The sequence below is a fragment of the Scyliorhinus torazame genome, chromosome 7 (genome assembly GCF_047496885.1).
Source record: "Scyliorhinus torazame isolate Kashiwa2021f chromosome 7, sScyTor2.1, whole genome shotgun sequence".
NCBI lineage: Eukaryota > Metazoa > Chordata > Chondrichthyes > Carcharhiniformes > Scyliorhinidae > Scyliorhinus > Scyliorhinus torazame.
The window spans coordinates 102061095-102075644 of NC_092713.1; the positions used below are offsets into that span (position 1 = coordinate 102061095).

Below are 14550 nucleotides of genomic sequence, written 5' to 3' on the forward strand. Positions count from 1 at the left end.
CCTTCCTCCGATCCTCGGATGGCATATTTTATCTTGTCCAGGTGGAGAAATTCCGAAAGGTCAGCTAGCCAGTCTGCAGCTGTGGGTGGCGCTGCTGATGAAATGAAATGAAAATCGCTTATTGTCACAAGTAGGCTTCAAATGAAGTTACTGTGAAAAGCCCCTAGTCGCCACATTCCGGCGCCTGTTCGGGAAGGCTGTTACGCCGAGCAGGATTCTCCGGCGTGCGATTAGGGAAGCGACGGCTAGGGCGCCGGCCCTCTTCCCCATATGTAGCTCTGGCTGCTCTGATATCCCGAAGATTGCCACCTTTGGGCATGGCTTCACCCTCACCCCCACAACCTTGGACATTGCCTCGAAGATGGTTTATTGGTTAAACATGACCATGGAATTGCTGGCTCTAGATTTCATCACCTTGATATAATGTACCAGTAGGTTCAATGTAACAGTGTTCACTGACATGCTCCTGAGTCCACATTGTGTTGCAATTACTTGCATTTGTTTATTAATTAAGGTGGATGCCTGTTACCTCCACCGTGGATTTCAACATTTCTGATTTTTGTAATATTGAATCAGAAGGCTTGTAGGCTGACTGCTAATTTACTTTTTTTTAGAAGTAGAGGATCAATTTCTGAATATGTGTTTCCACGAGGAACTTCATCTGCTGGAATTACATATTGAGAAAGTACAAGTGTGACGTATTAATGGATAGAAAAACATGGAGTATGCTTGCAATTTCCTAATGTGTGACCTTGCAGGCAGGGATCCATGCCAGCTGAATTTTAAAAATCAGCCTGTAGGGGTTGAGAGTTATACTTCATTAAGATTTAACAGAATTGGGTTACTTAGTGGAAATTGTGCATAATACCTTTTTACCAAGGTCGTGAAAGAAAGGACTACTTGAGCATGGTAGCCTGGTAGCACAAGTGGATAGCACTGTGGCTACACAGCACCAGGGTCCCAGGTTCGATTTCCTGCTGGGTCACTGTCTGTGCGGAGTCTGCACTTTCTCCCCGTGTCTGCGTGGGTTTCCTCTGTGTGCCCGGTTTCCTCCCACAGTCCAAAGACGTGCAGGTTAGATGGATTGGCCATGATAAATTGCCCTTAGTGACCAAAAAAGGTTAGGAGAGGTTATTGGGTTACGGGGATAGAGTGGAAGTGAGGGCTTAAGTGGGTCGGTGCAGACTCGATCGGCCGATGGCCTCCTTCTGCACTGTATGTTCTATGTTCATTACATCCTTCTTGCTACCCCATTTTCAATTCTTCATCCCTTTCTCTGCTGAAGTGCTTAGCTTATAGTAGTCCTCCCTGGCCCCAAGAACCTTACAGTAGAATCTGCTTCTGGGTTTAAAAAAAAAAAAATTTAGTGTACCCAATTATTTTTTTTCCCAATTAAGGGGCAATTAAGCATGGCCAATCCACCTAACCTGCACATCTTTGGGTTGTGGGGGTGAAACCCACGCAGACATGGGGAGAATGTGCAAACTCCACACGGACAGTGACCCAGGGCCGGGATTCAAACCCGGGTCCTCAGCGCCGCAGTCCCAGTGCTAACCACTGCGCCATGTGCCGCCCCGCATCCGAGCATTGTTGATGGGCAGACTTCACATGGGTTGCGGGAGATGGCGCAGCCAAGGTCCAAGCTCGTCTTCACTCTACACCTATACATGTGCCCCTTCCCGTATTGGATTACTGATCATAGTTGGGAGTGGCTGACCTTTCCTCCTCTTAACTCGGCTGCTTAATTCAATTATAGGGACCAGCTGGGATCAACAGCTGCAGAGAAAACTCAAAACATTCTAGTATTTACACCTCAACACTACTCGAGGCGGACGGATTAACTAAGAAAATAAGGAATCCATCTGAGGTTTCCAAGACTTTATCAACGCTTTTGCTTTTGGATAATATAGCTACAGCATATTGCAGACAAAACAGGGTATAAAGGTGTAAGGAATGTTTTGTGTAAAATGCACATTTTCTTTTGATAGATCACCTGACTTCCATGAAGAAATAAAAGTCAAACTTCCTGCTTATCTGACTGACCACCATCATCTGCTGTTCACCTTCTATCATGTCAGCTGCCAACAAAAGCAGAACACTCCTTTAGAAACCCCGGTTGGATATACGGTACCAGACAATGTTATGATTTTGCACAATTGGTATAGCAGTGGTGCTCATGAGATATTCAAAAATAGGTTTTAAAATCAAAAAGCATTTCCTGTGAAAACGTTTTTTATTTCATCTCCCCCACATCCACTTGTCCCTTCTCCCAAAGGCACTGACTCTCACATTCTTCACTAAATGCGAAATAAGTACAACAGAAGTAGGCCACTCCATCCCACGAACCTGCTCCACCATTCAATAAGATCTTGGCTGATCTGCTTGTCTTTCTAATTACACATTCCCATCTACCCCCTCTTTAATTCCCTTGTCTGGCAAAAATCTATCGACGTCTGCCTTAAAGGCATTCAATGCCCCTGCCTCCACCACCTTCAGTACCTTACCAGAGTGAATCTAAGGAGGCTGTTTGATTGTCAAGAGTTGGCATGTGGCCATCGTGATCAAGCCAATCGGTAGTATAAACTCTTTCATTTCTGTAGATTGGGTGTGCTGAGACCCTACATAATGAATCGACTGCTGCCTTAGCTGAAGTTAGGATTTGGTGGTGGAGTTAGGTGTATGAGAACTGGGTCCCCTTTGGTCTCTGCACTTTGGACCATGTAATGCAAAGCTTTCAGCTACTTTAATGAAATTTATTTCTGCTGGACTTACCAAGTTCATTCCTTCAAGGTACCAAAATTGCAAAAATTGATGTTTGCTATGGTGGCAATTCAGCGACCCAGTGGCGCAGAGCGCAAATCCAGGCACAACAGATGAATCGCGTGTGAGCCGAAAGTTGGGCTCTGTGGCAGGCCCAGGGTTGAGCGAGTCTCCTGACTTGCTCCGCCTAGCTCGATTGTTGTTGTTGCTTTGAATGAGCTCAGGGGTGTGATAGGACACACCATGCTAGAATGATATTATTACCATAATTGTTATTTTCTATGCCATTGACTTTCCTGATATTGGTCATTTCATTGTTGGGAGCCTCAGAAGGTGAACAGCAATTGTGTTTGTAACAATTTCGGAGTAATGTCTTTGGATAAAGGAAGGTACACACGTACGCACATACATTTTTTTTAGAAAGTATTTTATTGAAGCATTTGGAATTTTCACAGTTTAACACATTAACATTTCTTAAACAACCGCACGGGCCAACACACGCAAAACACCTAAAAGAACAAAAAAACCGAAAACAATGTCCCCTACTACCCCCGCCCTATTCCTTAATTACCTGTATACTAAGTTCCCTGTCCTTATCTAACATTGCCATGCCTCCTGTTTTCCTCCCCCCCCACTTACTGCTGCTGATAAATTTTCCTTGAAGAAATCGATGAACGGTTGCCATATCCGGGCGAACTCCTGAGTTGATCCTCTCAAGGCGAACTGACTGAGAAACCCTGCCATATCGTTGACCCACACTCCTGCCTTTGGGAGCTCCGAATCCCTCCATCCCAGCAGAAACCGTCTCTGGGCCACCAGGGAGGAGAAGGCCAGGATATCGGCCTACCTCCGCCCCATGGCCCCCGGATCTTCCAATACCCCAAATATTGCCAGTTCTGGTCTCGGAGTTACCGTCCCTTCCAGGACTTCTGACATAACGTCCGTGAATCCCTGCCAGAATCCCTCAATTTTGGACATGCCCAAAACATCTGGTTGGGCTGGTTTAGCTGTGGGCTAGACAGCTGGTTTGTAATGCAGACCAAGGCCAGCAACATGGGTTCAATCCCGTACCAGCTTACCCGAACAGGCGCCGGAATGTGGCGACTAGGGGCTTTTCACAGAAACTTCATACTTGTGACAAAAAAGATTATTATTATTAACATATGTACATGGTTCGTCAGGCTACCCCCACACCGCCCACATCACCTCCTCATAGAGCCTGCTCATCCGGGCTGCCGTCATGTGGGCCCTGTGGACCACCTTGAACTGGATCAGTCTAAGTCTGGCACATGCCAAGGATGAATTGACTCTCTTCAAGGCTATTTCCCACAGTTCAATTTCCAGCTCTCCTCCCAGCTCCTTTTCCCACTTCCGCTTCACCTCTCTGATAGGGGCCCCTTCCCACTCCATCAACTCCTTGTATATCTCCGAAACCCTCCCCTCTCCAACCTCTGTTTTTGACATCACCTTGTCTGTAGTTCGCTCGGGGAGGCGTGCCTGCCCCCGGGCAAAGTCCCGAACCTGAAGGTACCGAAACCCGTTCCCACCCTGCAACTCAAACTCCTCCTCTAGTGCCTCCAAGGTGGGAAAGTCCTCCTGGATGAATAGGTCCCCAAATCTCTCAATCCCTGCCCACTGCCATCTCTTAAAGCCCCCATCCAGCAGCCCCTCCCCCCACCCAAAACCGGGTCTGTGACATAGAGCAGCAAGTCGTCTGCATAGAGAGAACGTACACACATACATACACAAGTACCCAACATAGCATTTCTGTTTTAGTTTAGCAGTATTTTTAATCCTTCTTCCTTCCATTCCAGTGGATCCCAATGCTGCAGAATGGACGCCTGAAAACTGGTCAATTATGCCTTCCTGTATCTCTTGAGAAGCCTCCACAATCTTATTCAGTTTTATCTCCAGAAGTAAGTGACTGAAAATAATGGCCAGTTTGGATCACCTTTTCTCTGTGCTATATTTACACAGATCTACTGTTTGCTGAGGAAGGGGTGTGGGGTGGCAGGGTGATCCAGTACTTCAGTAAATTGTCATTTCACCTCTGGCAACTATGTTGGAATTCTACTCCTGCTGGTTGTAATAATGTGGTTTTTTTTGTTTCCTTACACACTTTTTCCTTTCGCGGAATAGTGGAGAAGTATTTGTAACCCCCGTTTTTGTGACCCGCACGGCTCAATTTAAACATGGAGATCTGGATCTCGCCCAGTGAGAGCGAGATCCAGATTGCGCTGGGCGGAGAAAGTCGGGTGACTTACGATCAGCTCGTCGCCCGGCGCAGGATTCACACCGGGCGCAACAGCGTCACTGAATCACGCACTTAGATTGTAAATGGTTGAGGCCCGAGCACTGATCCATGGGGCACATCTAGTTGCAGTTGTCCGTTAACCAGTACTCTATCCATGCTAGTATAATACCACCTTATATTTCTTGATGTACAAGATCTTGTTACTGTTGCAGGTACCTTTGCCTGGCATGAAGTGGGTGGATAACCATAAGGGAGTGTTTAATGTGGAGGTGATTGCTGTATCCTCTATCCACACCCAGGTGAGAACAACTCTGTCCCTGATTTGCATTTAATTGTATAAAATGAGTCGGATTCTTTTTCTGTGTAGACTCTGAGGGTTGAATTTTGCTTCAAATATGTCTTGATATAGGGTAGCAAGGTGGCGTACTGGTTAGCACTGCTGCCTCACGGCGCCGAGGTCCCAGGTTCGATCCTGGCTCTGGGTCACTGTCCGTGTGGAGTTTGCACATTCTCCCCGTGTTTGCGTGAGTTTCGCCCCCACAACCCAAAGATGTGCAGGCAAGGTGGATTGGCCATGCTAAATTTCTCCTGAATTGGAACAAATGAATTGGGTACTCAAAATTTATTTTTAAAAATATGTCTTGATACAGTTCCTTCCTAAACAGTGCAATATCATTAAATGTGATATCTTTGTCATAATATACATCTATGTGTACAATGGAGTGCAGACAGGCAGTGATTGACACACAGGATGACCAGTAAGCACACAACACAGTGCAGCCAATCACCAGACAGGACACGACCACTAGATTTTATCAAGTGTTGGAGGTCTGTCTCTCGCTACACTGCATCAAGTGCAGTTCACCTCGACCCAGCCTACCCAACACATCATGGTACCAGCTGAGTGATGCTGAAAATTTGACAGACCTACCTTGAGTGAATCAGCGGTGACCAGCAAACAGCCATCCGGTGACATGGAAAACGTCCGCCCTCCTCCACAGCTCCGCATCGCCGGCAACCTCGGTGCAAATTGGAGGATCTTCAAACAAAAGTTCAAACTCTATCTCGAAGCCACCGATCTTGAGGCCGCATCGGACGCCAGGAAAATTGCACTATTCCTCTCCACAGCCGGGGACCACGCCATCCACATCTACGACTCCCTTACATTCGCTGAAGGCGAAGACAAGACAAAATTTAAAACAGTCCTACTGAAGTTCGACAGCCACTGCGACATTGAGGTGAATGAGAGCTTTGAACGGTACGTTTTCCAGCAGAGGTTTCAGGTTAAGGATGAACCTTTTCAATCCTTTCTGACCCATCTCCGCATCCTCGCGCAGTCACGTAACTATGATTCGACCACTGTTTCCATGATCCGGGATCAGATCGTTTTCGGGGTCCACTCCGACTCCCTTCGGCAGCAGCTCCTGAAAGTCAAGCAGCTCACCCTCACCATCGCCATCGAATCGTGCGTTCTCCACGAACATGCTAACAATCGGTACTCCCACATCAGGGCAGCAGAAACGGCAAAAGCTAACCTCCACGAGGCAGAACGGGTGCAGGCCATCGCACAAATGCAGGGCCTAAGTATCGGCGAGAGTGGCCATTCCGCGCTCTTTTCCTGGGCCCCTGCGCATGCGCGCCACGACCGAGGCGACGGCGAGACCGACGACCAGACTGCGCAGGTGCATACGTCGTTCGACCGCACTGTGCATGCGTGATGGCGCACGGAACACGTTGGCATCATGACATGTCTGAACTGTGGCTTCGCCCATTTAAAGCAGCAATGTCTGGCAAAATCACAACGGTGTCTACAGTGTGGCAAGCTTTGCCACTACGCAGCCCTTTGCAGATCTGCTCCACTGCCCAGCATCTCGCGATCCCAGCCGTGGCGCAGAAGCATCCGTTCAATACAGCAGGCCATGCCAGACTCCGACAGCCCAACAGACCCTGATGCTGCATGCCTCAAATCTCCATACCGGGTGGGCATCATTACGAAGCATGCGCTGCCTTTCTCCAAGACAGCGACGCACCTCCCGATCCTCAGCGTGGATCCCGACGACGAGTGGTGTGCTGTCCTCACAGTCAACAAGGCTCGCATCCGGTTCAAACTGGACATCGGTGCATCGGCGAACCTCATCTCCAAATCCGATCTCAACACCATCCGCGTCAGACCAAGCATTCTTCCACCGCCCTGCCAGCTCCTTGACTACAATGGCACTGCCATAGCTGCCAGTGGCTCATGCCAACTCGGAGTTTCCAATAAGTCATTTAAAGCGACAATGCGATTTGAGATCGTGGGACCTGACAAAGCATCCCTGCTCGGTGCTCGGGCCTGCAAACTCCTGAACTTGGTTCAGCGAGTCCACACCATGTCATCCTCACAGGCGACGGCCTCACCTGATGAGAACTTCCAGGCTGAAATTGATGACATCATCACGCAGCGTGTTCGACGGAATGGGCACACTCCCATACCGATACAAAATCCTGCTCAAACCGAACGCCACCCCTGTGATCCACGCACCACGTCGGGTGGCAGCACCCCTCAAGGACCGTCCTCAAGCAGCAGTTACAGGACCTCCAGGACCAGGGCATCATATCAAAGGTCACAGAACCCACGGACTGGGTCAGCTCCATGGTCTGCGTCAAGAACCCGTCAGGGGAGCTTCGAATCTGCATCGACCCCAAGGATTTAAACCGCAACATCATGAGGGAACATTACCCGATACCATAACGAGAGGAGTTGACCAGCGAGATGGCTCATGCCAAACTCTTTATGAAGCTGGACGCCTCCAAGGGGTTCTGGCAAATACAGCTGGATGCATCCAGTCGCAGGCTGTGCACATTCAATACCCCGTTCGGTCGCTACTGCTACAACCGGATGCCTTTTGGCATCATCTCTACTTCAGAGGTATTTCACCGCATCATGGAACAGATGATGGAGGGTATCAAGGGAGTGCGCGTGTATGTTGACGATGTCATAATCTGGTCCACAACTCCTCAAGAACACATCGATCGCCTCAAGCAGGTATTCCACAGAATCCATGAGTATGGCCTCCGACTCAACAGAGCCAAGTGCTCGTTCAGTCAATCAGAAATCAAATTCCTTGGTGACCACATCTCGCAGCAAGGCGTGCGGCCAGATGCTGACAAGATCTCGGCGATCAACGCCATGAAGACCCCACAGGACAAAAAGGCGGTCCTCCGTTTTCTAGGGATGGTCAACTTCCTCATGAAGTTCATTCCCAACATGGCGGCACACACCACAGCCCTCCGCCATCTCGTCAAAAAGTCGACGGAATTCCAGTGGCTGCCCGCTCATGAGAACGGATGGCGTGAGCTCAGGGCAAAACTCATCACAGCCCCGGTTCTGGCGTTCTTCGACCCTACCAAAGAGACCAAAATATCCACTGACGCGAGCCAGGACGGTATTGGGGCGGTGCTCCTCCAACGGGATGACTCCTCCTCATGGGACCCAGTTGCGTATGCCTCCAGAGCTATGGCGCCCACTGAGCAATGGTACGCTCAGATCGAGAAGGAATGCCTGGGCCTCCTAACGGGAATCGACAAATTTCACGACTATGTGTATGGCCTCCCAAAATTCACGGTTGAGACGGACCACAGGCCACTAGTCCACATAATCCAGAAGGATTTGAATGACATGAATTACAACAAATCCTTCTCAAGCTACGCCGCTATGACTTTGAACTTGTCTACACGCCAGGCAAAGAACTCATTGTTGCAGATGCCCTTTCCAGGTCTATCACCACACCATGTGAACAAACTGACTTTGTCTGCCAAATCGATGCGCAGGGCAATTGTGTGCCTCCAACGTTCTGGCCACTGATGAGAGGGTCATCCAAATTCGTGAGGAAACGGCCAAGGATCCTCTGCGACAGCGTGTGATGCAGCACCTCACGAATGGCTGGCAGAAGGGACAATGTCCCCAGTTTTACAACGTCAAGGATGACCTGACGGTGGTGGACGGCATCCTCATGAAGCTCGATAGGATTGTGATTCCGCAGAGCATGCGAGCTATGGTGCTCGGCCAACTCCATGAAGGTCATCTGGGGGTCGAGAAATGTCGACGCAGAGCTCGAGAGGCAGTCTATTGGCCGGGTATCAGCCAGGATGCTGCCAACACGGTCCTCAACTGCCCCACATGTCAGAAATTTCAGCCAGCTCAACCCAAAGAAACTCTGCAGCAACATGCGATAGTGACCTCCCCATGGTCCAAAGTCGGTGTCGACCTTTTCCATGCCAAGGGGCGTGACTATGTCCTCCTGGTCGACTACTTTGCCAATTACCCTGAAGTGGTGAAATTGTCCGATCTCACGTCGAAGGCAGTGATTAAAGTGTGCAAAGAAACGTTTGCCAGGCATGGGATACCGCTCACGGTGATGAGTGACAACGGTCCCTGTTTTTACAGCCAGGAATGGTCTGGTTTTGCCCGCCTATACAACTTTCGTCACGTAACCTCCAGCCTCCACTACCCGCAGTCAAACGGGAAGGCCGAAAAAGGGGTCCATATCGTCAAGAGATTACTATACAAGGCTGCAGACTCGGGCTCCGACTTCAACCTGGCGATGCTGGCATACAGAGCATCCCCGCTGTCCACTGGGTTGTCTCCCGCGCAGATGCTCATGAATCGCACTCTGCGAACCATGGTTCCAGCCATCCATGTTCCAGACCTTGACCACCCCACGGTCATACAAAAGATGCAGCAGTCTCGGGCCCAACAGAAATCAGCATAAGATGCTCGTGTTCATGTGCAGTTGCCTGACGGCGGCTGGTCCGCCACAGCTGTGGTGGTCAAGCAAGTGGCCCTGAGATCGTTCCTCGCCCGCATGGCTGATGGCTCCTTCCTACGTCGCAACAGACGGGCGCTGCGCAGAGTTCCACACCTGCCACCTAACCATGATGTCCCGCCTCACACAATGCTTCCTCTGGACGTGCCCTACCATGAGGCCACCGATCTACCAGCAATCCTGCCAACCTCTGCGACCACCGCATTGGCGGCGGTCCTGCCTGTCCAAGTGCAGGCGGCCCCTGATCCACCCTTGAGGCGGTCAACCAAAATTCGTCGCCCACCGCAGAGACTAAACTTATAGACTGAACTTTTGCACAACTGTGTTACCTTATCGTTTTGACTTCTGTAAATATCGTTGTTACCGTTTCATCTGCCCTATATCTGAACTAGCGACACCTTCCTGTGTACATAAGGTCATTTTAGCACATTCTGTATATAGTCACGCTCATATAGACATCCACACGCACATGCACCTTAATATTTATTATCTCAACATACACAATATCGAGGAAAAAAAAGGGGGGGAGATTCATGATATACATCTATGTATACAATGGAGTGCAGACAGGCAGTGATTGACACACAGGATGACCAGTAAGCACACAGAACAGAGCAGCCAATCACCAGATAGGACACAACCACTATAAAGCCGGAGGGCACCAGTTTTCCCGTTCTCTCGGGACCCAGCCTCTGAGACAGTCAGAGCTCGTGAGCTAGCCAGTGCCTACACCATGTGGTAGCTAAGTTAGTCTGGTCAGGCTAGTGTCAGGTCTCCAGTCAAGTCAGCGTAGTGTCGGCCCACAGTTGAACATGTATAATAGTTTGGATGTTGAATAAAATCGTGATGCATTTTATCAAGTGTTGGAGGTCTGTCGCTCGCTACACTGCATCAAGTGCAGTTCACCTCGACCCAGCCTACCCAACACATCAATCTTCAAAGTATATTAATTGAATGTTGATGGTTTTATTATCTATTTTTGGGCTGTGGTAAGGGGTTGATACAGTAAAGGTGAGAGGCAGAGGAGATGTGGGGCACGATTCAATGGTGAGAGTGCAACGAGGCCGTTGAATCGCAGGAGATGCCAAAATTGAGAACCACACCGGGCGCCTATCTGTTTGCTATCTAACCGGCCTGCTTCGGTTGGCGGAATCAGGATCACGCCGTTGCATGGCGAGAAATCAATAATCACCACTTAAGTCCAATCTCCATACAATTAACGGGAGCGGCCCCCTATCTAACGGCCTCCCATGATCTAACCCACTCCCCAGCAAATGGTCATGCGAACTTGCAGGGCGGCTGAAGGGTTTTCTAATGGGGAATTGGCAATCATAGTTAAGTGAGCACGTCACACAATTCACGCGGATCCCCATGTGGGTAGGCGGGCCATGTAGCATGTGGGAGTTATTGCCTAGCATCCCAATCAGGCTGTGCTGCCTGAACACTGCGGGAGGCAACACCTAGGCCACAGCGGACAACATCCAAACAGCCTGGGAATGGACCCAGCACCGCAGGCATCTCTGCGACCAGAGGGTGGGTGTGCATTGGGGAGGCGACCAGGTAACGTTACGTGCAGGTGTCTGGGGTACAGGGCCTGGGATCCGGAGATCAGGGGCCCTCGCTGCGGCCGGGGGTGCGTGGGTTGAGAGTACCGGATGGGGTGGGTGGGGGGGATGGAGCAATGGGGGGACTGGAAGGGCCCGGGGTTGAAGACATCACTGCTGTCAGTCTCACACCCTCTCCCAATTCCTTACAGGTATTAAAGTGACGCCAGATGGATGATATCTTGGACCTGCGGAACTTGCCTTAGTGGGGCTGCTGGCAGTCCAGGTGCCGGCGGAGGCTCGAGGTGACGGCGCATGTGCAGGGCCCCAAACCCAGAGGACCCAGCCGCCCATCAGGCCAGGGAGGGACCCAGAGGGGGAGGCCGACGACGACCTAAGGTGTACAGACGTCATTGGACTTTCGAAAAGCTGATGGCCAGCGTGTGCCGTTGGAGGTTCCACCTCAACAACGAGATGGTGTGGCACCTGTGCCACGTCCTTGCGGACTTGGCACCATGTGGAGGAAGAGGGTACCCGCTCCCATTGGCTGTCAAGATCACTGCAGCCCTGAACCTTTAAGCCTCAGGATCATTCCAGGGCTCAAGCGGGGACTTGTGTAGCATCTCACCAGCTACAGCCCACAAGGGAGGTCACGGATGCCCTGTTTGCCCGAGCAGAAAAACTCATCGTCTTTGACATGGGCCAGGCCCAACAAGATGCCTGGGCAGCAGTATTCTCTGCCATCGCCAAGATGCCCCAGGTCCAGAGGGTAATAGATGGTACGCATGTCGCCATGTGCACGCCAGGCCGTCTGGGAGTTCCCCCTACATCAACAGGCAGGCGTTCCACTCCCTGAACATCCAGCTCATCTGCGACCACCACATGAATATCATGCACATATGTGCGCGCTTTCCAGGGAGTGTGCACGACAGCTACATCCTGGGACAATCGGACGTCCCCGGCCTCTTTGAGGACCACCCCAAGATGGCCGGTTGGCTCTTGGGGGATGAGGGTTACCCGCTGAGGATCTGGCTAATGACACTAGTATGGAGGCCGGAGATCGATGCGGAGACCCGATACAAGGAGGCCCATGTGGCAACCCAGTCTGTCTTTGAGCGATGCATTGAACTCCTCAAAATGCGGCTACAGTGCCTCGACCTCTCTGTTGGTGCATTGCAATACATCCCCCCCTCCCCCAAGGTAGACCGCTCTGTGGTGGTCTGCTGTGTCCTCCACAACCTGGCACAGCAGCAGGGTGACGTGCTGGAAGTGGAGGGCGAGGAATATGTGGCCACCTTCAAGGACGAGGAGGTGCCAGACCTGGAGCGGCTGGAGCTCGAGCCTGAGGAGGATCAGCAAGAGGAAGGACGACAGGTGGCAGCAGTGAGGGTCCAGCAAGCCTGGAGGGTCAAGGAGGCCCTCATTCATGCCTGCTTCACATAGGACATGGCCTCGTCCGTCATTCCCCCCCCCTCTCAACCCCTTCTCTTCTCACCTCCCTCCCCCCATCCCTCTTCCTTCCTCCCCCCCCCCTTTCCCAATTCCCTCTCGCAAAGTCTGTGTACCATCACTCCTGGGTGATGGGATTGTTGACATTGTCAGTGGGTCACGGTTGAGGGGAGGGGGAATGATGATAACCTGATGAGAGGTAAGAGATGGTGCTCCCCATTCAATGCCATGGTCCGGCCCCTGCCTGTCTGGTGAGTGCTTCTTCACACATCACCTGCACACAGTGTGCCGGTTGATGGAGGAGTGGAGGAGCCCATGTCCTGGGCAATGGGATATGGAATTGGTGCTCAGCCTCCCCCCCAATCCTTTCTCCTGGTGGATGTTTTCTGGGGCTGGAGGGCCCCGGCGGCACATGCCCTGCCGTGCCATGCTGTACGGGGTGCTGACTGCAAGAAGGGCCAGTATCATGGGGCAAAGGTGAAGCTCGGGGAGATAGTGGTCACTGTCACCACTTCATAGGATGGCTTTGGATTTACACTCCGCCCCCTCCTCCCGGTCGGTGCCCATAGGGCCCTGGAGTTCACCTCGGGATGGAGGGGCAGCTGGATTGAGCCCTGGCCATTCCTGGGTCATCTGGCTCAGCCAGTCCTGGTGGCTCCCCAATGTCAGCACTATGGTGTCAATGCCCTCGCCGATGATTCTCAGTGATGGGACAAGCTCTGGAGTGCCGGGGCAATGCCCACCTGAGACTGCGACATGCTCCGCAGTGCCACATCAATGTCCAGCTGGCACTGGGTCACGTCCACCAGCGACTGGGACATGCTGTTGAGGCGCTGAGCCATAGCCCTCACCGACTGAGTCACGCCTTGGACAGCATGCTGCCGACATCGTGCACCAGGCTGTCCACTGTGGTGGTTACACTGAGGCAGTGTTGGTCTCAGTGCCACGCAATGCCGGTGCCATCTCCTGCACCTATAGCCTCTGGGTCTCCTCCAATCAGCTATGGACCTGCTGGAGTGCCGCCGACATCCCCCTCTAAATCTCATGGCTGCACCCTATTGTCTGCATCAGCTCCAGATAAACCTATTCCAGAGGCTCTGCATCTGACTGGGGCCCAGCTGGGTCCTGGAATCCAGCAGACCTCCGACTGCTGTCTTGCCTGGGGATCCTGCCTCCAACTGATGTGCATCAGCAGCTGTGTAGTGCTCACCAGAATGTGCCCCAGAAGCCTGTCCACTACTTTCGCCCCCGAGGTGTGTGTCTCTGCGTTGGCGGAGGATGGGGATGTTAGATGTGCCGCGATAACAGTGGCATCCTCGGAGCTCTTCCCCCAGGTATTCTCAGGGCCGGCTCCATTGGCTGCTACTCCTGGGGGACAATGGACATGTGGTCAGTGGGAGGGATGGGTCAGTCTGTATAGCATTAACAACTTACATTTGACAGGTCATCTGGGTGGGGCCAGTGGATCCTCACCTCTGCGCCATGCACCGACCTCTACGGTGGTCACTGATCGGTACTCAGCCATCCCCGTGACCTTCAGGGCCAGTTCCTTATAGAGGTGAGGACCCTGATGTCCGGCAGCCCACTGCCCGTCTGGGCTCTCTCCCATCGGTTGTGGGCCAACTTCTCCTGCGGGGAGATAGAGGGGGCATCATTAGTCGTTCGCATGTTTCATCACAGGGGCTGTGATAAGGGGTTGAGGGATGGCCATTTGGGAGCGAAATGGGGAAGTGGGGAG

The 14550-nt window shown here is 51.7% G+C and overlaps 1 protein-coding gene across 12 annotated transcripts in view; it reads left to right on the forward strand.

The window, feature by feature from the left end:
* dock7 (dedicator of cytokinesis 7) overlaps positions 1–14550 on the forward strand; it is a 292969-nt gene that overhangs the window by 142012 nt on the left and 136407 nt on the right. For all 12 annotated transcript variants that reach the window (XM_072511162.1, XM_072511164.1, XM_072511166.1 and 9 more), the window contains exons 17-19: positions 1989–2127; positions 4575–4676; positions 5227–5313. In XM_072511162.1, coding sequence (XP_072367263.1) covers positions 1989–2127; positions 4575–4676; positions 5227–5313 — 328 coding nt within the window. The remainder of the gene's footprint in view (positions 1–1988; positions 2128–4574; positions 4677–5226; positions 5314–14550) is intronic.